Raw genomic sequence first — 23,172 nt, forward strand, 5'->3', positions numbered from 1 at the left:
TGCACTGCTGGTGGGAATGCAGACTGGTGCAGTCACTGTGCACCAGTATGCAGTATGCAGTTTCATCAAAAAATTAAAAGTGGAACTCCCATTTGACCCAGTAATCCCACTTCTGGGAATATATCACCCAAGAAAGCAGAAACACCGATCAGAAAGAACATATGCACCCCTATGTTCATAGCAATACAATTTACAATAGCTAAGATTTGGAAACAGCCTAAGTGCCCTTCCACAGTGGATTAAAAAACAATGGTACAACTACACAATGGAATACTACACTGTTGTAAAAAAAAAAAAAAAAAAAAGAACTCTTACCATTTTCAACAGTATGGATGGACCTGGAGAGCATTATGCTAAGTAAAATAAGCCAGTTGGAGAAAGATAAATATCACATGATCTCACTTACTTGTGAAATATAATGAACAACATAAATTGATGAACAAAAATAGATACAGAGACATAGAAGTATCCAACAAACTGACAAACCTCAGAGGGAAGGCAGGGGAGGTTGGAAGGGGGTAAGAGATCAACCAAAGGACTTGTATGCATGCATATTAACAACCAAGGGACACAGACAAGTAGGGGGTGAGAGCATGTGTTGGGGGGGGTGGGAGAGGGCGGGGAGAGATCAATAAGGGAAAAAGGAGACATGTAACACTTTTAACCATAAAGAATTTAAATTTTTAAAACAATTAATGAAAAATGAGTTAAAGGATATGAGAACATTATTTTTTTTAACTTTTATTGTCTATATTATGTTTTAATGAATTTACTTTTGACAATTTTATTCCCACTATAAAAGTACTCTTACTGGTGTAAATTGTTCAATAATATTTAATGTAATATTAAAAATAATTTTATTTTGACTCACAATAACTGAAACCATAAAAAAGAGACAGACCTTTAAACTCCTGTTTTAAAAATGTAGCTGGTCTTTAAATAATAAATAATGTATCATACAGAAATGATATTTCAGAGATTGTCTACCTTTTTTCTTTGATTTCTCAGAATCTTAATGTATCAAAAAGCATTTGATATAGAAATAGTTTTAAGTTTTTGTGGAAAATGATGGTTGTAAAGCATTTTTTTTCTTTAAAACAATGATGACAATGAGTGCTATATGTTACTAGAGGCCTGATGCACGAAAATTCATGCAAGAGTAGGCCTTCCTTCCCCCGGCTACTGGCACCGGCTTCCCTCCGGCACCCGGAACCCTGGCTGCTTCCCCCTCCGGCTGCCCACAGGCACCTGAGACCTGGGCTGGCTTCCCTCAGGCTACCCACAGACACCTGAGACCTGGGCTGGCTTCCCTCTGGCCCAGCTTGGTCAGGAAGGATGTCCGGAATGACGTCAGGAAGACGTCAGGTCTAATTAGTATATTATCCTTTATTATTATAGATTGGTATAGCGTGTTTTGGCTTATATACCTCTTCCCAAACACCATCTCATCAATTAGAAGTCTTTTGGTTAACATTAAGATATTTGGGACTCACAACAGTGTATCATTTATAACAAATAGTTGCTTGTTTCATTTTTCTTACATATACATAAATCATTAGTATTTTAAAAACTTCAATAATATGTAAATTAGTCAATGCACATGTTTAGATAATTGGATGGATGTGTATAATGTATAGTGGATTTTTTAATCCAGTGTATAAAAATAGTATAAGCACTTGAAATTCTTGATTCAAGACAGCTTTCTGTGAAATACACACTTCCATAATTATACATGTTAACCTTTATGCCCTGCTCATAAATGAATAGTAATCTTATCTATTGATATTAAATATTGATTATTTAAATAATAAAAGATTTCTAATTAAATATTTATATCTGAAAATTACAAGAATGGACACAACTTCTAAATGAGTTTTATTATTATATCTGTAGTACTTAGAAAATAAAATGGTTGATAAGAGGAAGTGAAACAATAATAGGCCAAAAACTGGAGATCAGCAATGAAAATATATTTACAGAATATTTACATATCATCAAATTTTATTGTGTACAGTTTTTCATTTTTGGTTATTTCTACTTCAAATGTATTCCTGATAATAGCTAATTTTCTATAACAATTACAAAAATGACTGAGTTTATATAGCTACTTATTGTAGAAAATCATCAGATTTATGAGCTTATTTTTTAAGGTGGGATATTAAATTATATTGCTTTAACTGCAAAAATCATGTCTATCAACTTGACACAGCTTCTTCAAATGTGTTTTCTATGTAATAGAATGTGCTGCTATTTTTTCAAAAGTTTGAATACACCAAAATGGCAAGCTACCTCTTTGCAGTGCATGTGTAAAGACAGCCACCTGTACATTCATGTTATTAGGTGATTGTCTGATAATAATTCTCAGACATTAAATCTACACAAGAGAACTTAGAACATGTTGACTCTCAGATTAACATTATGCAAAATTGCCTGATAAGAATGGAACATTGACTTTTATTAATCTTTCACTGATATCACAAAATATATTTTTAAGCTTAAGACATTCTCTAAAGAATCAATTTTAATTTAGAGACTAAATAAAATCCTCATTAAACCTGATAAATAGTAGACTCAAGTAAATACAAAGCTTTTTACTCTAAATGAAAATGAATTATGCCTTAAATGCTCCCTACTCTAGCAGTGTGTTAGCAAGGAATCAGAGTATAGGTTCTTTCAGAGATGAAATATCTCTTTAAGAAAGTAACACAAAAATACAGCCCTGAGGTATAATATTTCTGAGATGAATAAACAAGAATGTAGAGGATAACTACAGTGTCTCATCCTGTACTCCTAGTGCCAATATTTTGGGTGGGAAGAATCATTATTTTTCCACAGAAATGTCTACTAATTAATAAATTATTGAATCTGGAAAGTTTACTAGTAATATTTTAATAAGGATTTAACTTTGCATAAGCATTTATGTCTTCTTTTCTTTTGACTTCAGGTGCAATAACAGAACCCAGTGTGCAGTCGTGGCAGGTCCTGATGTTTTTCCAGACCCCTGTCCGGGAACCTATAAGTACCTTGAAGTGCAGTATGAATGTGTCCCTTACAGTATGTATATTCCTATCATTTTTTTATAAAGAGAAAATAAAGTAAGTTTTGTTTTGCATACATTGACAAAATATTCTCTATGAAAACATAAAAACAATTACATAAATTATGTGGAAAACATGGGTAATTTTAATTTTTTTAGGACCATAAACCCTTTCCACCATTGGAAGAATTAGATGTTGTTTAGATGATCCTGCAGCTTTTAATTTTGACTATACACTTCTGTACATTGATATCTATTCTAAAACTCTTTTTTTAATGTAAGAATATGAAACATTTAGATGAAAGTTGAAAAGTGATATGCCAGTACTTCATTCCTTCATGTCCAAGTAAAAGGTAGTGAAAATAAATAATATTATCATTATATATATATAGTGCTATAGAAATTGATAAATTTGAATTTGATGGAAGCAATTATAGCTAAGCTTCCCATGTTGTCAGTATTTCAGGAATAAAAATATATTTATCAAGTGGGAGCATACTAAAAAGAAAATACTCGGATTACGTGAACTAAAGCACTCTTCAGAATGTATCTTTTACAAGCACAAGAAGTAGGTCTTTGCAACCTTTATGTCAGATATGGTGTATACCAACAACTTGTTTTTTCTTCTGGAATAATGAAGAATCAAACAATCAAAAATGATACATTATCTGACTTTTTTACTCAAGGGAATCATCCCCATCTCAAATAAACATATTGTTGAGCTATCTAGTTCATTATTCATGAGGTTCGATAGTGAAGCTCACTCCGGAAATCCTGTATTCTCCGATTAGATATTCAGCTTATCCCAGAGGTATAAAACACCTGAGATCATAAACAAAACCAAACTTTCAACTTCCTTTGACATCTAAGAAGAAGCAAAGTATCTGGGGATCAGCAAGATGCCTGTGCCAAGAGATAGCTGTAGGCTTGCCTCATTTCTGCTCATTTAAGAAGCAGCACATTGCTTATGAGCCGTAAGGGAGCAATTTGACCAGCAAGAAATAGACTGAAATTTTAAAATAATAATGAAAGCAATCAAGAGAAAGTTTTATTTTTGCTTATTTGTAGTACATTTGATTAGAGAAAGTGTATTGGTGTTTTATAAAGCTAATTTCCTTGTTTAAAAATGCATAAATGTGTAGGTTTGATTGAAATCTCAGTTGAGGTTATGCTTCTTGCATTGTTCTCAGGGATCCTTCTATGAAAATATGAGGCTCATACTGACCATTTGTTCTTCATTAGTAATCATTTACAGAAATAATATTTGAAGTCCGTTTTGGAACTGTGGCAATTATATTTGGATTGCATGATGCGATCTTTGTGAAAAATGTAGAATAGCTGTTTCCAAGGCATTTTATAAAAATATACACTAAGGTATAGGTGCACCTCATTTTAAAAGACAGTCTTTGGAAACTTATATTTGGCATCAAGCTGAAGTAGGAATGTCAAATTGTAGATCTTTTTCATAATTTTTAAAAGTTAAAGAATCTTTTAGCTATCTCCTCAATTATCTGTGTTTCTTCTGAATTTCTTTGTAGATAACTACTCCAAAATCTTCTGCCAAGCTTATTCTGAAAAAGTATCTACTTAAGTTATTTCAATAGAATTAAGAACTTGCTCATACTTGCATAAAAAGATTACTATTTATCACAGATCTCTGTTTTCTCTTATAAACTACCAGATATGGACAATTTGATAGCTGAATATCTTATTTTTGTAGGTTTCTGGTAGATTGAATATTTACTGATTGCTTTCGAAGTGTATTCCTATTATATTAAATTATTTATCTGATTTTTTTATTAAGTAAGAATTTTAAACTTAAGGGCAACCACTTGGCTAGTTTATACACCAGTTTAACTTATATGGTGTAGCATGATTGTATTTATTTAAATTATATTTTGTATGTGTTTTAGTTAAAAGTATAATTGGTAATTTCTTTAGTAAATTTAACTTGTTTACAAGAATAATCCAAAAGAAAGTATAAACCATTCAAAAACCTACAGGGAATCATTTAAAGGTAGGTTGATTTCGTAGAAAGATTACCAGAAATCAGGAAGCCTGGGTTTAGAATATGGTCTTATTACAGAACAAATGGCCTGGGTCCATTAGTCTAGGTAAGCTATTAAAATTTTCTGGATCTCCCCTTATAGACCTAACCTGATCTGTAGTAAATTATGATTTTGATCAACACTGATTTTTCTTGCCTCTAGTGTAAAACAGATTTTCCAGTGCTGAATTGATTCACTTATTAATAATAGCTGTCATTTGACACTTACTACATGTGATGTACAACATGGGTTAAATGTTTAGATTCATTGTTTTATTTTATTCTCACAGTATCCTCACTCTGTTAGGTAGGAGTATCACCATTTTACTAGAGAGGAAAATGAGGCTCCATTGGATAAGTGAGTATCTCTTGGAAAATGTAGAAGAGCTAGAAAATGGCAGAGCCAAGATTTGAGTTGTCATTGATAGTTGTTCTTAAGGACCCAGCTATAGTTCTCCTCATAGATATTTTTCTTTATATGTTCATGAGTTATTAAATCTCATCCAATATTTAATTCATAATCTTCATCAGTAAAGTAATGGCACATGGTGAAAGCAAATGATTCAAAGACCCAGGCCCAGTTCTTTTGCTATTTACTTTTAAGAGGTTTGTGTGTCTTTCTTAAAGCAGATAAATCACTGCAATCTTCTATTTTACATAAACACCTAATGAAGCTTTATGATTTAAACTAGTTTGTGCCATAAAAATGCTACCCACTGTTTAGAATAAGGCTCTTACCAAAGTAGCAAATTAAGAAGTTGTTTAAATTAACTGTATTATAAGAAAAAAACCCTTGTACTTAATATACTCGTTAAAATACCCCTATTGTAGCCCTGGCCAGTGTTTCTCAGTTGGTTGAACATAGTCCTGTGTACTGAAAGATTGCTGGTTTGATTCCCGCTCAGGGCACATGCCCAGATTTCAGGCTCAATCCCCTGTAGAGGGCTTGTTGTAGGTAGTTGATTGATGTTTTGCTCTCATATCAATGTTTCTCTCTTTGTCTTCCCCATCCTCTCTCTAAAAATCAATAAAAATATTTTTAAATCCCTATTGTATTATTAGAATAAAAACTTCAGACTTAAGATTTATTAATGTTTGAACATGTTCTATTAAAACAACTGAATAAACAAATAAATAATGTTAAGTTCTATTTCTTAAACAATTCACTAATTCCATGTTTCATTTTGAATTGTGGACAATAAACTTCATGTATTTAGTCATCTATTTAGTATTTATGAATGTTTTCTTAATAGTGGAATGTGGAAATATATTGATATTTTCTTCCTCTATACATACTCTTTGTGTGCATTTCCATGGTAATACTAATTTTTAAGGGAATAGTTTTTCATTGAAAAATATAGAAAACTTTGAAACATAGAAATGCAGAAAAAAACTAAAATATGTAGGAAAACATTAATATTCATGGTGCGGAAGCATATTACAGGTAAAAATTCAACAACTTCTTTGTATTACACAAGAAAATAAAGTTAAAAATGCTGAAGGTAAGCCTGCAATAATTTTTGCACAGATTTTTGTCAGTAAGTAGGTACATAATTTAACAATGGCAGTTTTAGAAGCTTAGACTGAATCAAACAAACGGTATAACTTTTGTTTTATTGAAATCATTTTTTATTTTTCAATTACAGTTGACAATACAATATTATATTAGTTCCAGGTGTACACCTCAGTGATTTGACTTTATATAACTTCCTAAGTTATCGGTATGACTTTTTAAAAAAGATACTGATCGGAAAGAAACTAAGAAAAATTAGTGATTATAAACAATTTTGTGAGGTTACCTGCTGGGAGTGTTTTGTACTCAATTTTTTGAAATCACTGTAGTTATTCTCTTCTGTCCTTAGTTTTTCCGTCTTGTCTGTACTGTCTTGTTTGTGTTCACAGATACCCTGTTTGTGACCAAATTTGTGACAGACAAATCAATACTTTTCTCTGTTCCTGTTACACCTTAGTTCCAGTGTGACTTTTATAGCCCTTGCGTTTTCTTTGAGGTTTGACTTTTCTCCTTAGCGGTATTTTCTCCCCAGGAGATGACCCAGATATTCCAGAGGTTAAACCTCAGCATTTACCAATGTCACATTTTTGCTCTATCTTCCTTCTCACCCCACCCCCATCCCTTCTGGGGTGATTTGGGATTGAAATTGTGGCATCTTCAAGTAGAGCTTCCTTCATTTAGCCAGTTTACTGGGATGAATTGTGTTAGGGAGAAAACAATAAAACAACTAACCACCTACTTAGGGTATTTCTGAGCAAGGAATCTTCACTTTGTATCCTGCTGACAATTTGTCTTTCTTCCAAGGCATACAATTTCACGCACATTAAACTCAAAAAGTGCTTGTCTTTTCTCACAATCTAGCCTTTCTCTTCAGTTCTTTGTTTCTTCCTTTCAGAAATACAAAGCACATATTACTTATTCTAATAATATTCTGTCATGGTGGATTTTCTGCAGAAATGGAGGGAGGAAGCATACAATTTTGAGCGCATATTAGAAATGAGTGTTTGATTAAACCAATATTATGTTGTAGCACTTAGAGACTTTCTGAAGACATTACATTAGCCATCTGAAGACATGTAAAATAAGTATTATTAGAAAATTAATATTTACAAATAATTATATAATATTTTAGTTTAGTTTTTAACTATAAGAAAAATGCATTACACTTTTAGCATTTAAAACAAATGTCTTTAACTATTTAATTATAAATAACTACATTTTGCAAATAATATTCTAATGAGTGCATATTTTAATGTACGCGTACTTTGGTTCCTATTCTATAAATAAGTAATTACATATTTTAAAACTCATTGTGCTGAAATGAACCCATATGTTTAATTTTTAAAAGATCACAGAAATGTCAAGATGTATTCTGATTCCCAATATACCGCAATACCTTTTTCAGTTTCTGACATATAGAAAACATTAAATACGCATATATTGAATGATTGAAAGAAAGAGGAAATTTAGTTAAATTGCTCCAGAAGTAATATATGCATTGCTAAAATGATAATATAAGAAATTCTTTTGCACAAACAATACCTTATTAATTCAAAAGGGAGATCTGTGATAAAAATATAGATCATATGAATTTTATTTTCTCCAAATTGCTTGTGATTGTGATTATATCCCTCCCTACTAGTAACCAATTTGTTTTTCATAGTCTTCTACATGCCTCCATATAATATAGCAAGTTTTTGCTTTAAGTATTACTCCTATAAAAAGAGTGCCAGCTACCTGGATTCTCTTTTTTAGAATATTTTTAACAAGAGGAACAATATTTTTTGTCCCTTTTCTCTCCCATCAGTTTTGCTCTTTCTGTCAAATAGTTTCTACTTCAGTGTCTTAAACCTAACAGATAATCCATATAGCTTTTACAAATGTACCAGTGATTACTTAGTATTAATTTAAGCATTGTCTGTATGCCCAAAATATGATATTTTCATAAAAATTGAAATCATCACTTTAGAAACCAGGAAGGATAGTACTTAAATCTGATCTCTCTTAAGGGGTTGCTCTTTTTAAAGCTCAGTGATACATCAAATTTTCTGAATCCATACTCATCCCACTGTGCTTCTGTAGGTTCTGTTATCACTGACACTTCCTGATCTGCATCCCCTTTGGACTTGACCTGCTGGTACTGATAATTACATGAATCACACCCAAGCTTGCCATGGAGTTTGGCTCTTACTTTCTTACTAGAATTAGCTTTTAGTATTAGTTTATTTACCTCCAGCCCCATTTCTCCCCAGAGATAGCAGGTGCTAATCTCCTCAGATGTCTCCTCAAGTGGTGGACCCTGGCCCTGTCATGTATCTCACTCAACAAATAATAGTTGAACCCCTTGAACCCCTGCTTCATTAATCTTCACAAACTGCCTTTAGACAGTAACAATGTAATTAATTATAAAGCGATTGAAACCCATCTTTTAAAAATTTTAGAGGTAGAGAACATGAGACTTAGAATAAATGAAATAGTCAGTGATTATATAGTTAAAACTTATTGGCTCTTAATTGCTGGTTGAGTTGTCTTTCCATCATGCTACTTTGTTTCTTTGAATCTCAAAATAGTTTTTTCTGTCTAGAGATATAAAGAGTGATTAAAACCTACTCTCAAACATATAAAAGATTATTATATATTCTCTTTAATTGAAATTTGGCATTCAAACCTTACTTTTCATTTTAATTCAAATTCTTACAGAAAAAATTCTGGATTCAAAATGATGCTTGTGTGAGGTCTTTGTTTGCCTTCAATCCTATAATTATTGCAATCAATGACTGTATATTGAGATATCAAAAAATCCACAACTTTCTCAATATTTTGAAAGAGCAATCTTTTTGTGTATGTGTTTAGATTTTAATCCTCCTGGCCTTTCTCATAAATTGAATTCAAAATTGTCAGTAAGTGAACCATTTTAGAGAACATAGGATATGCAGTTTGCTTTTATGTTCTCTATATGCTAACCATTTGTTTTTGGAAGCCTTCATATATGCATTCAGATTTCTGTGGCAAAGTTTTTCTGATCTCAGTTTTTGGAACAGCTTGAAATAAGTACAGTACTCAGTAACATTGATTTTTCAGGTTCCAAAACTGTTTGCAGTTAAAAATCAAACAAAAAAACAACTCGTGGAATTATGGGAAGAAAAATGAATCTCTCCAAAAAAGAAGAATATACCATTTGCTCTACTGTGATTTTCCTAGACTTGATCTCTCCCCTGTCCCACTTACCCTTAGAGAACCCATCCAAGTTAAGTTTCTCAAGGTAACAGGGAAAGCTTAGAAGGAAGACAGCATCCTCATTTGTTGGAAACGGAATACATTAATTTTTCCAAGAAGGCTTTCTTTTTCCCCCCTCCTGGATTCATTATGACTGTGTATTGATTGCGTCTAGGACTCTTAGCCAGTTATTTATGTATATCAGAGTCTAACAAAACTTGCTTTTTATGACAGAGCTTTGGTCTTATCCTTCTCTATTACTCGCCAAGAACTATTCATCCAGATTCATCAAGATTAACTTAAAAAGATGCCTACATAGTAAACAATATTATTGTGGATATTATTGAGGCAAAGCTCTAAGAATTCCTCATTTCACTCTATCATGCATTTGATAATGCACATAAGAAATGGGTTCAAATACAAGCTCAGGCCTCATAAATTATGAATGACTGCTCTGCAAAAGATGGCAGGTGTTACTCTTTTTAAGAATGAGTGATAAGTGTAAAGCAAGAAACATAATGCTATTCTGTGTCTTTAGGACCTGGCAATCCTTGCCATTTCTCAATATTGGCCTACATTTGTGATTAGCACTGATTCCAATACAAAATTCAAGATTTTATGATGAGTTTATATTACCGGATTGAAATTTATCAGCTGCTGCTTCTTGGAGGTATCAGATGATATTTTCTAAGATGTTGAAATACATTATTTATCCTCAGGCAGTAGTTTGAGCATAGTAGGAGCTGTTCCTTAAATATCCTGTTACCATTGGTTCTAAAACCAACCTATAACAGCCATTTTATTTTGCCTAAGAAGTGTAAAGCCAGGACCTTCTTTTCCTCTTTCATAGGCAATAGGATGAAGATTCTCGTTATTTACTAGAAAAATCCAACTGAATATAATTCTTTAAAAATATGATTAGTTTATTTCTTCAATGAAAGCACTAACTTCAAAATGTTTTACCTATTCAACTAAGTAATACACACAACAGAATTAAAATAGTTTCTAGCTCACATTAGTGCTTAATAAAATTTGCTATTATTATTTAGATGTTTTCCACATGTGACAGGTATTTATTTAGCTTATTGTTGAAAACGCTAAATCATAAAATTCTGAAAACCAAGTTATACATAGTATTGTACACTCCTTATTTAAGCTCCTGATATATTCCGGATGTCTTTTCAAGAGTTAAAATTCTGACATTGGTCAGTATTGTTTTAGTAGATTATAGACTTTTTACAGAAACTGAGATCTAATTTTATATTAGATAGTTTCTAAGTAATGATTTGATGGAAATTAATCATTAAACATTTAGAAACTCATTCTCTGATTGGAGTGGAAACTGGAGTGACTTAGAAACTGATGTCCCAGGAAATAACTGATTGAGAAATAATATCGTGGGGTGTTTAATAAAAATAGACTATAAGTCCTATACTTGACATTCTTCCTCTTTGTCAAAATGAAAAATGAAAGAGAAATTGCTAGAGAAAAATGGGAGCTTTTTTTCTAATAGTAGATACTGTTCTCTGAACAAGTTCTGGGTGCTAAGACTGTGCTGAATATTTGTATATGCCATTTTGTTCCCTCAGAAAATTAAGGAAGTCAAGAAATAAATTAAGTCTTCAGCTTGTCCAAGTTTCTATTTTTTAAATATATTTTTATTGAGTTCAGAGAGGAAGGGAGAGGGAAAGAGAAATTGAAACATCAATGATGAGAGAGAATCCTTGATCAGCTGCCTCTGGGATTGAACTCACAATCCAGGCATGTGCCCTTGACTGGAATCAAACCTGGGACCCTTCAGTCTGCAGGCCGACACTCTATCCACTGAGCAAAACTGACTAGGGCCAAGTTTCGGTTCTTGGTTAGATAAGGAAAGGGGGAATAGGGAATTGCAATACAAGTCCCTTTGATTCATGTGATTTTGCTTTTTTTTTTTCATTCTGCTAAAGAAAGCAGGTAAAAATATAATCTTGCCTGAGATTTTACAAGGCGGACACCAATCTTTTGTAACATATTTTGCTGCCCTCTAGTCTGGTACCTAAAGAGTGAAGTTGTGTGTGCTGTATTTAGCTTGACTTCAGAAGAATTTTTAGCAAGAGGTAGGGATCAGCCCTGACCGGTGGTCTCAGTGGGTAGGTGTCATCCAGTGCCCAAAAAAGGTTGCCTGTTCCATTCTAGGTCAGGGCACATGCTCAGGTTCCATACTCAATTCCCAGTAGTGGGAGTGCAGTAGGCAGCCAATTGATGTTTCGCTCTCACATCAATGTCTTCTTCCTCTCCCTCTTTATCTCCCTCTCCCTGTCCTTTCCTCTCTCTCTCAAAATCAATAAAAAAAAATATCTTTAAAAAAAGAAAAGCTGTAGGAATCCTTATTAGGAACCTAGTGTTGGAACAAGGAGGGAGAAAAACTATAGTTGAGTGGGGTGACCACTATCACTTATTCTCTAACACTTGCCATGAACTCAATCTCATTTTACTGATGTGTTGCTGTTAATAATAGTGAAGCTTTTGCATTAGCTTTCTTATGCTACTATATCAAACTACACAAACACAGTACCTTAACACAACACAAGTTTATACTGTTACAGGTGTAGAGGTTCAAAGTCCAACATTAGGATGTTTGTGGGGGTGCCTTCCTTCTGGATGCTTCAGGAAAGAATCTGTGTCCTCGTCTTTTCAATCTTCCAAAAGCCACCTGCATTCTATGGCTTGTGGCCCCTTCCTCCATTTTCAAATCACATCACTCTAACCTCTACTTCTGTCTCTACATAGCCTCTCTGAAATTGACCCTCTTGCTTCTGGACATTAGGTCATGAACAATCTGGGAGGGCATTATTCAGCCTCTGCCAGGGTTGCTTTAATTAACTAAAATATATATTTTAAAAAGTACAATTCAGTGTAGAACACATGAAAGATCTTTTTTAATGAGAAAGTATACCACCTGCTAACCAAGTGTCAATGATCGCAGAATGCTCATATCAACCTCTAGAAGAAAATGGACAGTCCGTGGCTGATTTCAGACTGACGGATTAAATTAAAACCAAGCCACTTACCTTCTTCTTGTATGATAAAATGTCTTGTTCTTTCTGGTTGCATAAATGAAGAATAAATAACAAATAAAAATACTACAAACTGTGTATAAATATGAAGTTAAAGTTTATTTGACTTTTTACCACTAGAGATAAATTCAACTAACTTTGCAATGACCATTCTTTTAAGACTTGCTTTATGCATATATACACAAAGTTTGATTTTTTACAAGGATAGGAGTTACACACACACACACACACACACACACACACACACACACAATTTAGTGTATATTCTTCACAATTCCGTCTATATTCAGGTGTTCTTTGGAGACCTTTACAAGAATATAGATTTGTGTGTGTGTTTACAAAAACAGAATTGATCATATTATACACACATCTTGCTTTTCTCGCTGTACAATATCTTGTGAATTTCACACAAGTCAGCCAATATAACTTTGTTTGATTCCTTTCCAGGGCTTTATAATAGCTTGTGGGTTGATGTAGACATGGATAGTATATTAAGTAAGTCTTCTACTAATGGAAATTAACTTTTTATTTTACTTTGTATGTGATAAGGTGAATGATGTTTCAATCTTTTGGGGCAAGGTTATCTCTGTTGATCTACTAAGAAGTATTTGCTTCATCTTTTCAAACAGCAGTGAGGCACTTGCCACTTGACACAGGAGAACCTGTTCGCTGAGGAGTTAATGGTTTAAGCTATAGAGTAAAGCTGAATGGGATTGAACCTGTGACCTTCCATTCTTCACCTGAGTGACTAACCCACACCATTGGCAGTTCTTGGCCTTTTCCAACATTTGAGGCATGAGTTTTAATATCTGTCCAGTCACTTGATTTGGAGAGTTTTTATTTAATAAACATTGGAAGTGTCATGATATCTGTCACAGGTAGTACAGCTCACTTAGTCAAGGTAACTTTGAACTAAGCAGTAAAGAAGGGACTGTTACACATATGAATTAATTTATATCGTGGCAGCTGGGCAGGAAGTTTCTTTACTTTTTGTCTGAATTATATATCTTAAGCATGTAGTAGCTGCCTCCGTGCAGTCTGTCTTTTTGTCCATGAATTTGCTGATAATTTTTTTGTCACAAATCATCTGAAACTTTCTGTTGAGTGAAACTTTATTTTCACAGAACTCATTCTTCAATATCTCTGCAGTAGATGTGACCACTTACCCTCTTGGCCTTTTCTAACTACTTCCTCTGCCTTTTATGAACATGTTATCTTCTACATTATATCTCTCTAATTGCACCTCTCAGTTTTCTTTTTATTTAATTTCAACAATCCTTTCCTGCCCTCTTTCTTGCACTTTCATTTGTTCCCCCCCTTTTTTTTCTCAAACCCCATATAAAGAAGTATACAATCACAGTACTGGTTGTTGAGTTGTATTTGCCTTCAAACTGACCATTAGTCATTCAGTTGTTTGCTTGCTCTCTCTCTATCTACCTACCTCATATTGATAGTGTCAACACTTTTTTGAAAAATTTTGAAGAACCCCTTTCCAATTGAATATCATATTACAATTATTATTTTACTTTGTTTAATTTCTTACACTTTGAAAAATTCAGTGATCATAATTTTTCAACAACATGTAGTAGGTAGCTTCCATGTGTTTCTGACTAATCATGTTCTTGACTAGTCACATGGAAAAATGTGAGTTCTTGAAAATTATCATGCTCCAATTCTTTTCATCCTTAACATCCCTGCATATCCCCAAACTGTTGTATACCTTTATCTTTTATTATGCTTCTCTGTGTGAAAGTAATTTAGAACTCAAGGGAAAATGTCGAAATCCATGAATAAGAGTACTTAAAGTTAAGGACAGTTTTTTTGTTTGTTGTTTGTTTTTAATTTTTCCATTCTAGGTTTTGTAAGACTTAATGATCTCCACTTTTGTGAAAAGAAAAACAATAATTGGAATAATAACAGAAAAGGTATCCTTTTCTTCTATGCTATTCTGTAATCATGCTTTAACTCACTATTATCCACTGTTTGTTTATTTTCCTACATTAAGTAACCAGATTAGCATATATATTTTTTATTTATTTTTGTTATTCCTCACCTGAAGATATTTTTCCCATTGATTTTTAAAGAGTGGAATGGAGAGAGGATAGAGAAAGAGAGAGGGAGAAAATCAACCAATCCATCGGTTGCCTCCCACACATGCCCTGACCAGGGCCAGGGATAGAACCTGAAACCTAGGTACGTGTCCTTGACCAGGAATCAAACCTGCAACCCATCAGTGCTTGGGCCAGCACTCTAACTACTAAGCAACACTGCCCAGGTCAACCAGATTAATCTTTAAACTATCGTGTTCACTTTTCTAAAGCTTCAGAGGAAATGACTCACTTTAGCTCCAACCAAAATTTATTCTATTTTTTTATGTGTGTTTTTGGCAAACCTAAGATATAACATGTTAGAATTCTAACTGGCCTCTAAAGCTAATAGTTAGACCCTTAAGATCAGTATTATAAAATCTCCAAGAAGTTTCAAAGTGGTAAAATAATGATCATGTTAAGTCTGAGATTAAGCTGTCACATCAGAGTAATTTGATTTTAAGTCTGGCTCCACCACCTCCATTAGTAATCATATCCTTGACAGAGACAAAGTTCATCCAATATGAGTTCTCAATGTGAACGAGGTATTGATGTTTCTGTGTTACCTTGGTCAGTCAATAAGGTTAAAAGGATAAAGTTTATTTAGTTTTAAGCATTACCTTCTTGAAGTCAAATGTCTATTTAATTAGATTTTCCAATATTTGGCAAGGAATGACCGGTAGTGTCAGCTTTCCTCAGGTTGATATTAAATAGCATCTTGTGAAATTTGGTAAAGATATCTACAGTAATATGAAACAGATATACTGCAAGCCTGCCTAGGAGAGCACTAGAGTTTTTGTTGAGATGATTAATAATTTCTAATAGTCTCCTAATGCTAAAAGATTGAATCATGTCTGCAGGTCTCACGTATGATATTTATTTTCTAACTGGCTTGTGATAATCTGTAGTATTCTTCTTCAAATATTGAGCAAAAAAAATGTATACCTTATATAATTCTCTATATTAGTTCTGAACCAAGCAGGTGATTATGACTTCAAAGCAGTATGTATTCTTTGTACATTTTACTTGTTATCCAGGCACCCATTATATAATCATCCCATGTTTCTGCCTTGACCATGTTTTCTTTCTAGTTTAGCAAAAAGTCATTAAATATAAACAGGCATTGATTATGTTTAAGATAAATAGGCTATAAAGGAAACCTCTAACAAAACATATGTGTTGGGTGGTAAAAATTTTAGACTTTTTTTATAATTTTTTTTCAATTACAGTTGCCATACAATATTATATTAGTTTCAGGTGTACAGCCCAGTGATGAGACATTTATATAACTTACTAGAGGCCCAGTGCACAAAAATTTGTGCACTGGCGGGAGCGGGGGGGTTTCCCTCAGCCCCACTTGTGCCCTCTCACAGTCTGGGACCCCTAGGCCTGTTCCCGGGTGGCAGAGGGCAGGCCCAATCCCTAGGTGCAGCCCCTGGTTGGGCTCAGAGCAGGGTCGATTGGGGAGTTGGAGCGCCGCCCCCTGTCATGCACAGAGCAGGGCGGATCGGGAGGTTGCGATGCCACCCTCAGTCACGCTCAGGGTGAGGCCGATTGGGGGGTTGGGGCGCCGCCTCCTGTCACACTCAAGGCAGGGTCGATGGGGAGGTTGCAGCGCCACCCCCTGTCATGCACAGAGCAGGGCCCATCAGGGGGGTTGGGGCTCCGTACCCTGTCACACACAGAGCAGGGCCGATCAGGGGGTTGGGGCACTCCCCCCTGTCACACTCAGGGCAGGGCCGATGGGGAGATTGTGGCTCCACCCCGTCACACACAGAGCAAGGCCCATGGGGGGGTTGGGGCGCCGCACCCTGTCACATACAGAGCAGGGCCGATCAGGGGGTTGGGGCGCCTTCCCCTGTCAAGAACAGAGCAGGGCGGATAGGGAGGTTGTGGCCCCGCCCCCTGTCACACACAGAGCTGCAGGGCAATCAAGGGGTTTGGCCGCTGCCCCCTGTCATGCTGCTCCAGGGGCCAGGAGGCCTCGCAGCTCTGCTGATCCCAGTGCTGGGAGGCCTCTCTGCTCCCCTAACCCCGGGTTCAGGAGGCCTCGCGGCTCCGCTGATCCCAGAGCTGGGAGGCATATTACCCTTTTACTCTTATAGGATAGAGGCCTGGTTCACGGGTGGGGGCCGGCTGGTTTGCCCTGAAGGGTGTCCTGGATCAGGGTGGGGGTCCCACTTGGGTGCCTGGCCAGCCCGGATGAGGGGATGATGGCTGTTTGCAGCTGGTCACACCCCCTTCAGGGTGGGGGTCCCCACTGGGGTGCCTGGCCAGTCTGGGTGAGGGGCTGAGGGCCGTTTTCAGGCTGGTGGGCGACTGAATCTTCCAACCTCTCCTTTTTTTCTTTTTTTTTTTATTCTGGGATTTATATACCTTCTATGGCTGTCACTGGAGCTGAAAGCCGGCTTTAGCTCTGAGGCCGGCTCCAGCTTGAGGCCTTGGCTGCTGAAAGCAGGTATCTGGTTTGTTTGGGTTCTATAATTGTAACACTGTTTCGATCCTGCTCGCCCCAACTTGGTTGGCAGTTAATTTGCATATCGCCCTGATTAGCCAATGGGAAGGGTAGCGAAGTTACGGCTAATTACCATGTTTCTCTTTTATTAGATAGGATTACCCTGATAAAGGTACTACCTATCTGATACCATACATAGTTATTACAATATTATTGTCTATGTTCCCTACGCCATATTTTATGTCCTCTGACTCTTATGTAACTACTGATTTGCACTTCTTAATCCCTTCACCTTTTTTACTCATTTCTCTAACTCCCCTCCCATCTGGCAGTTATCAAAATACTCTCTGTATCTTTTAATCTGTTTCTTTTCTGCTTGTTTGTGTATTTTGTTTTTTAGATACTACATATAATTGAAATCATATGGCATTTGTCTTTCTCTGTCTGACTTATATCACTCAGCACAATACCTCTAGGTCCATCCATGTTGTTGCAGAAGACAAAATTTCTTTCTTTTTTATGGTTGAGTCATATTTCATTGTATATATGCATAGGATAGAATTTCTTGATTATTTATCATTTCAGAATATATATCTGATTTCAATCCACAAAATCACTTTCTGTTTCAGAAAGTATGATGCTTTCTACAACAGGTTTTGGCTGCCTAGAAGTTGACAGTTACCTGCAAATGATACTTAATCTTCAAGTTAATTTTCCTTCCTTAAAAGAATGGTAGATTAAATGTAATTTTAATTATCTACTTTATTTCTTTTACACCACTATTATTATGGATTTGAGTGATATTTTAGTAATTTAATTATTTAGTAGACTTGAACTCCAACTAGCTTATATTTCAATTATAATTGCAACAGATGCTATATCTTAAAATCTCAACTGCCATAGGAAAAAAATTTTTCATGTATATTCTACAAATATTCATTAAATGCCTTCCATATGAACAATAACATATATTTCTCAAGTTCTAAGTGGTCAGGAATGATATGTTTCTTGTCTTTGTTCATATCCAATTACATGTTACATTGTCTAACATATACACTGAGTGGCCAGATTATTATGACCACCCGACGTTTGTAGGCAAATTAGCTATAATTTCGCGCTGAAGTTGCTGGAGGGCCAGACCATTATAAACGTCTGAATAGCACAAAATACCTAAGTATCATTGCTAATCAGGTTCATCCTATCATGTTGATGGCGTATCCCAATGGAGATGGCTTCTTCCAACAAGACAATGCGCCATGCCACAGTGCTTTCAAGAACATGAGGGAGACTTTACCTTGCTTAGGTGGACCTTGCTTAGGTGGCCCCCACAATCACCAGATCTCAATCCAATTGAGCATTTGTGGGATGAAGTTAAAAGAGCTATCAGGCAGCTGGTTCCACAACCATCAAATCTCATGGAACTAGACAGTGCTATTCATCAGGCATGGTGTCAGATTCCTCGCATCACCTTTCAACATCTCCTGGAGTCAATGCCAAGAAGAATCGCCACAGTACTGAAGGGGTGGTCATAATAATCTGGCTGAGCATAATAATCTGGCCACTCAGTGTATATTAGTAGATACTTAGTAGTATTAAGTGATTAATTGAAGACTAAATACAAAGCCACTATAAAAAAGGAGGAACTTTTACCATTTGCAACAGCATGATGGAACTGGAGAGCATTATGCTAAGCGAAATAAGCCAGTTGGAGAAAGATAAATATCACATGATCTCACTCATATGTGGGATATAATGATCAACATAATTTGATGAACAAGAATAAACCCAGAGACAAATGTCAGGGAAGGGGGAGTTAGAGAGCAACCAAAGAACTTGTATGCATGCATATTAGCATAACCAATGGACACAGACACTGGGGCGGTGGGGGCTTGCCCAGGGTGGGAATACCGGGGCGGGGGGCAGAGGACATCCAGCCGGGGGGGGGGGGGAGACATATGTAAAACTTTAGACAATAAATAAATTTAAAAAGATAACCTCAGTATTTTTAAAAAGCATATCACCAAATAGGTGAGATAATACAAATGCAAAATAACTATTAGAGTGCTAGATGTGTAACATTAAAAAAAATCATGCGCCGTGGTATATAATAGAGAAAAATATTAAAAAATGAATATAAATGAAGATTTTAAAGTACAAGTAATGGTGGTGATGTGGATTAAAAAATAGAACTCGATAACATTTTTAAATCAAACATAAATAATTTTATTTGAAAACTGGGGACATCAGAAAATTAAATGAAACGTCAGAGAGATCACTATAAGAAGTATAACTGGTGGCAGTTTTTGCAAGAAAACACTGGATTTCTGTGCATTTTTTAATTCTCCAGGAGCAAGCCTTTGGTTAAGCTTAGGGGACTTTGCTGTGTCTTTGAACTTCAACCAGTGCCCTCTTTTGGAAACCCATAAGATAGATAGAAAACTCCTGAACCAGTTCTTCCTCAGAGATTCTATGCTATTAGCATGGAATCTCACTAATAATTGTATTTTACTGTTTTATTTACCACTGAAATACAAAGATATTTCTACCACATAAAGCCAAGGAGAAATCATAAGACTACTGAAGATTATTTGTATCTATACCGTTATTTCTCAGGTACGGAGTATTTAGAGTGAATAGATACTTTTCAGGAGGCCTCCCACGATTAGGAATTAGAAACCATAGAAGAGAATGTTGCTCATCTTACTTTTCTCTGCTGGATTTCTGACTTTTCCTTTGAGACATTATACCAAAACTTGCTTGACTATATGAAGTTATACAGTAATAATGCTTATAAACTTTATGATTCATTTAAAACACTTTTATGAATCTCCAGTGCTATATGCCAGACACAATGGGTGAAAAGCTGAGGTTAAAGTGAAAAAATAGTTGACTACTGATCTTACAGAGTGGAAAGAGTTCTAGTGAGATTCTCATTTAAGTTCTTATGACAGTCATTCAAGTTCTGTGATATTCTCAAAGTCTGCCAATTATACCTTAAATGAATTATTTACAGAATTTTTAGTTGTATGTGAGTTTGTCTTAAGAAACATGTATGATTAAGTAATACAGAGCATCATTTTTTGTGTATAATTCTCCACTAAGTCACTGGCATCACAGTCTTTGATTCCAGCCTTTGCTTATAAACTGAGATAATTGCCAATTACATAGACTTCCAGAAAATCCACTTTTAAATTTTATCTTATGTAAATGGCAGACAGTTCTTACGCAATAGGTGGCATTGTTTAATCCAGTTAAACTTACTTTCTTTTAAACTCTAGAGCTTTGACTTAAATTAGGTTATCTTGATGCTTCAGTGTCTCATGTAAACCATTAGTGCACTTCCCTTGGGACTCCCATTTATACTTCCCATTCACAGTGTAATCCTACCTATCAGAAATGGTAATAGTACTTTTATGTTGGTAACATCTTCCATCTAATGAAGTCTTGAGCACTTTCAAATATGACCTTGTTAATGTTTGTAACATCTCTGAGATGTAGCCACAAGCGGAGAAGGATTCCTTCAGTTTTACAAATGAAAAGATTTGGTAGAGAAAGGCTGAGTTCTCCAAAAGCGATTTTAAGAGGGTACTCTGGTATGATGTAATGAGCATTTAAAAAATGATGGGAAAATCGAGAGGAATAAACTGGATACTAAATATACCCCAAAGGGATGAAAGAAGTTTTTTGAAAGACTTAAAGCAGGTTTTGCATTTTTTTAAAAATTACTCTTTGTAGAATGTGAAATGGGGGATTTAAGAGAGTAAACAGAAAACATACTAGGATTTTTATTTCTAACATTATATACTGGTTGTTTTTTGTTCTTATCTCTTACAGGTTCAGTGGTTCCTAAGTATATAACTATCACTTAGGAAAATACATACAGTTATATAGCTATAAGTAATGTTGATTGTATTGAATTTTAGAATAAAATATGCTCTTTTATTCAGTCAGGAACTACTTGAAAATTGCTTAACTGAAATAATTGTGGAAAAATCGTGCTTGCAAGAAGTTATACTCTGATAGGAAAGTTCAGATCTGTGCTCAGATAATAAGACTATATATATATTTCATGTGGGCAAGATAAGGTATTATGGGAATTCTGAAAAGAAACCATCACTTGGTGAGAAAATTACCAAAAATAGAGAAAGAGGCTAATATGAGATACTCCATGAAAATGTATACAAATAAATTCACCAATATTGTATCTTTTATTTAACAAACATTATGGAAAGTGATAAGGAGGATATAGATATAAGACATTGTTTCTGTATTCAGGGTGTTCTTGGTCTATTGGAAGAAATAATTACATTACAACTCTAGTACTAAGCATAGTCCCATAAGTACCACAAAATGGGAATATGAAAGAAGAATTTTAATTCAACTGCAGAACCTAAGTAAAATTTACATTAGAGAATAGTAGAAAATAAAACAGCACGTTTTGGTTGAAGAAAGAACAGATCTTCCTTTAAATGTCAGTTTAAAGATATTACCAGAGCAATTTTAGAGAATGCTGTGGCTGGTGCATTTAGGTGCCTTCGATTCTGCAAAGAACAGGTAGGTCAATGAATTAGCAGATGAATGCTGCAGTCTAGATGCCAAGCAGTTCTAACTGAATTAAGTTGCTAATGGTGGTAATGGGAAGAAATGAGAGTGAAGTCAGAGGTTGAAGAAAATTTGACAGAACTAACAAACACTTGACTGCAATAAAACATCTATAACAGAGTTTTAGCCATGGTGATTGTATAAGTGCTGATACTGTTATTTAAAATAGGAAAACCCAGAAATGTTGTTTTATAAAGTTCAGTGATGTGCTGTTAGAAGTAAGTCTTTTTTTATAATATTTTTTTAATATATTTTATTGATTTTTTACAGAGAGGAAGGGAGAGAGATAGAGAGTTAGAAACATCGATGAGAGAGAAACATCGACCAGCTGCCTCCTGCACATCTCCTACTGGGGATGTGCCCGCAACTCAGGTACATGCCCTTGACCGGAATTGAACCTGGGACCTTTCAGTCCGCAGGCCGACGCTCTATCCACTGAGCCAAACCGGTCTCGGCTAGAAGTAAGTCTTAAATATATTGAGGTGCTGGTGAAATATGCAGTGGTCAACAGTGATGATAGCATGAGGGTCAGAAGAGAGGTTGGGTTAGGAAAGAAGAAGAATGGCTATGGAGTATTTGAGCCATTTTATCTGAAACCTAATTTAATTCTCCAAACTTATTGAGCAAATACTATAGAGCCCCAAGATCGTATAGCTAGTAAGTAGAGACTTGAGGTTTGATCGTCTTCAGAGTTATTATACCACAGGGTATGCTGCCACTGAGGAGGAACTACACATTTGAGAAGTATTTGTATAGAGGTGCAATTAAAATTTTGAGAATGGTGGCAATATTTATATATATAAAAGCCTAAGTGACCTTTATGACCGAACAAAAGGAACCACAGGACTGACCAGTCGCTATAATGTGCACTGACCCCCAGGGGTCAGACGCTCAACACAGGAGCTTCCACCTGGTGATCAGTGCACTCCACAGCCAACCTCCTGCAGCTGGTCAACCACCCGTGGTCCCTCCCCCGGCCGCCAGGCCCCAATCGGCCTGCCGCCTGCCCGCAGCTGTGGTGGCGTGGCAGCGAGGGAAGGAGGAGGGTGGGGGGTAGGAAACCATGCGGTGGTGGGGCGCTGACATCAGCATCCGGCGTCCTTTCCTTCCATGCCCTGGGACTGTCAGCCAGGCCTAGGACTCCACCCATGCATGA

At 35.5% G+C, this 23,172-nt stretch overlaps 1 protein-coding gene across 1 annotated transcript in view; it reads left to right on the top strand.

Moving 5' to 3' along the window:
* Window positions 1–23,172, top strand: part of ADGRL3 (adhesion G protein-coupled receptor L3) — a 491,390-nt gene that overhangs the window by 162,150 nt on the left and 306,068 nt on the right. Inside the window, exon 4 of the mRNA XM_014460593.2 lies at window positions 2,945–3,054. Within this exon, the coding sequence (XP_014316079.1) occupies window positions 2,945–3,054 (110 nt within the window). The remainder of the gene's footprint in view (window positions 1–2,944; window positions 3,055–23,172) is intronic.

This window comes from Myotis lucifugus, unplaced genomic scaffold, assembly GCF_000147115.1.
Source record: "Myotis lucifugus unplaced genomic scaffold, Myoluc2.0 scaffold_135, whole genome shotgun sequence".
Taxonomy (NCBI): Eukaryota; Metazoa; Chordata; class Mammalia; order Chiroptera; family Vespertilionidae; genus Myotis; species Myotis lucifugus.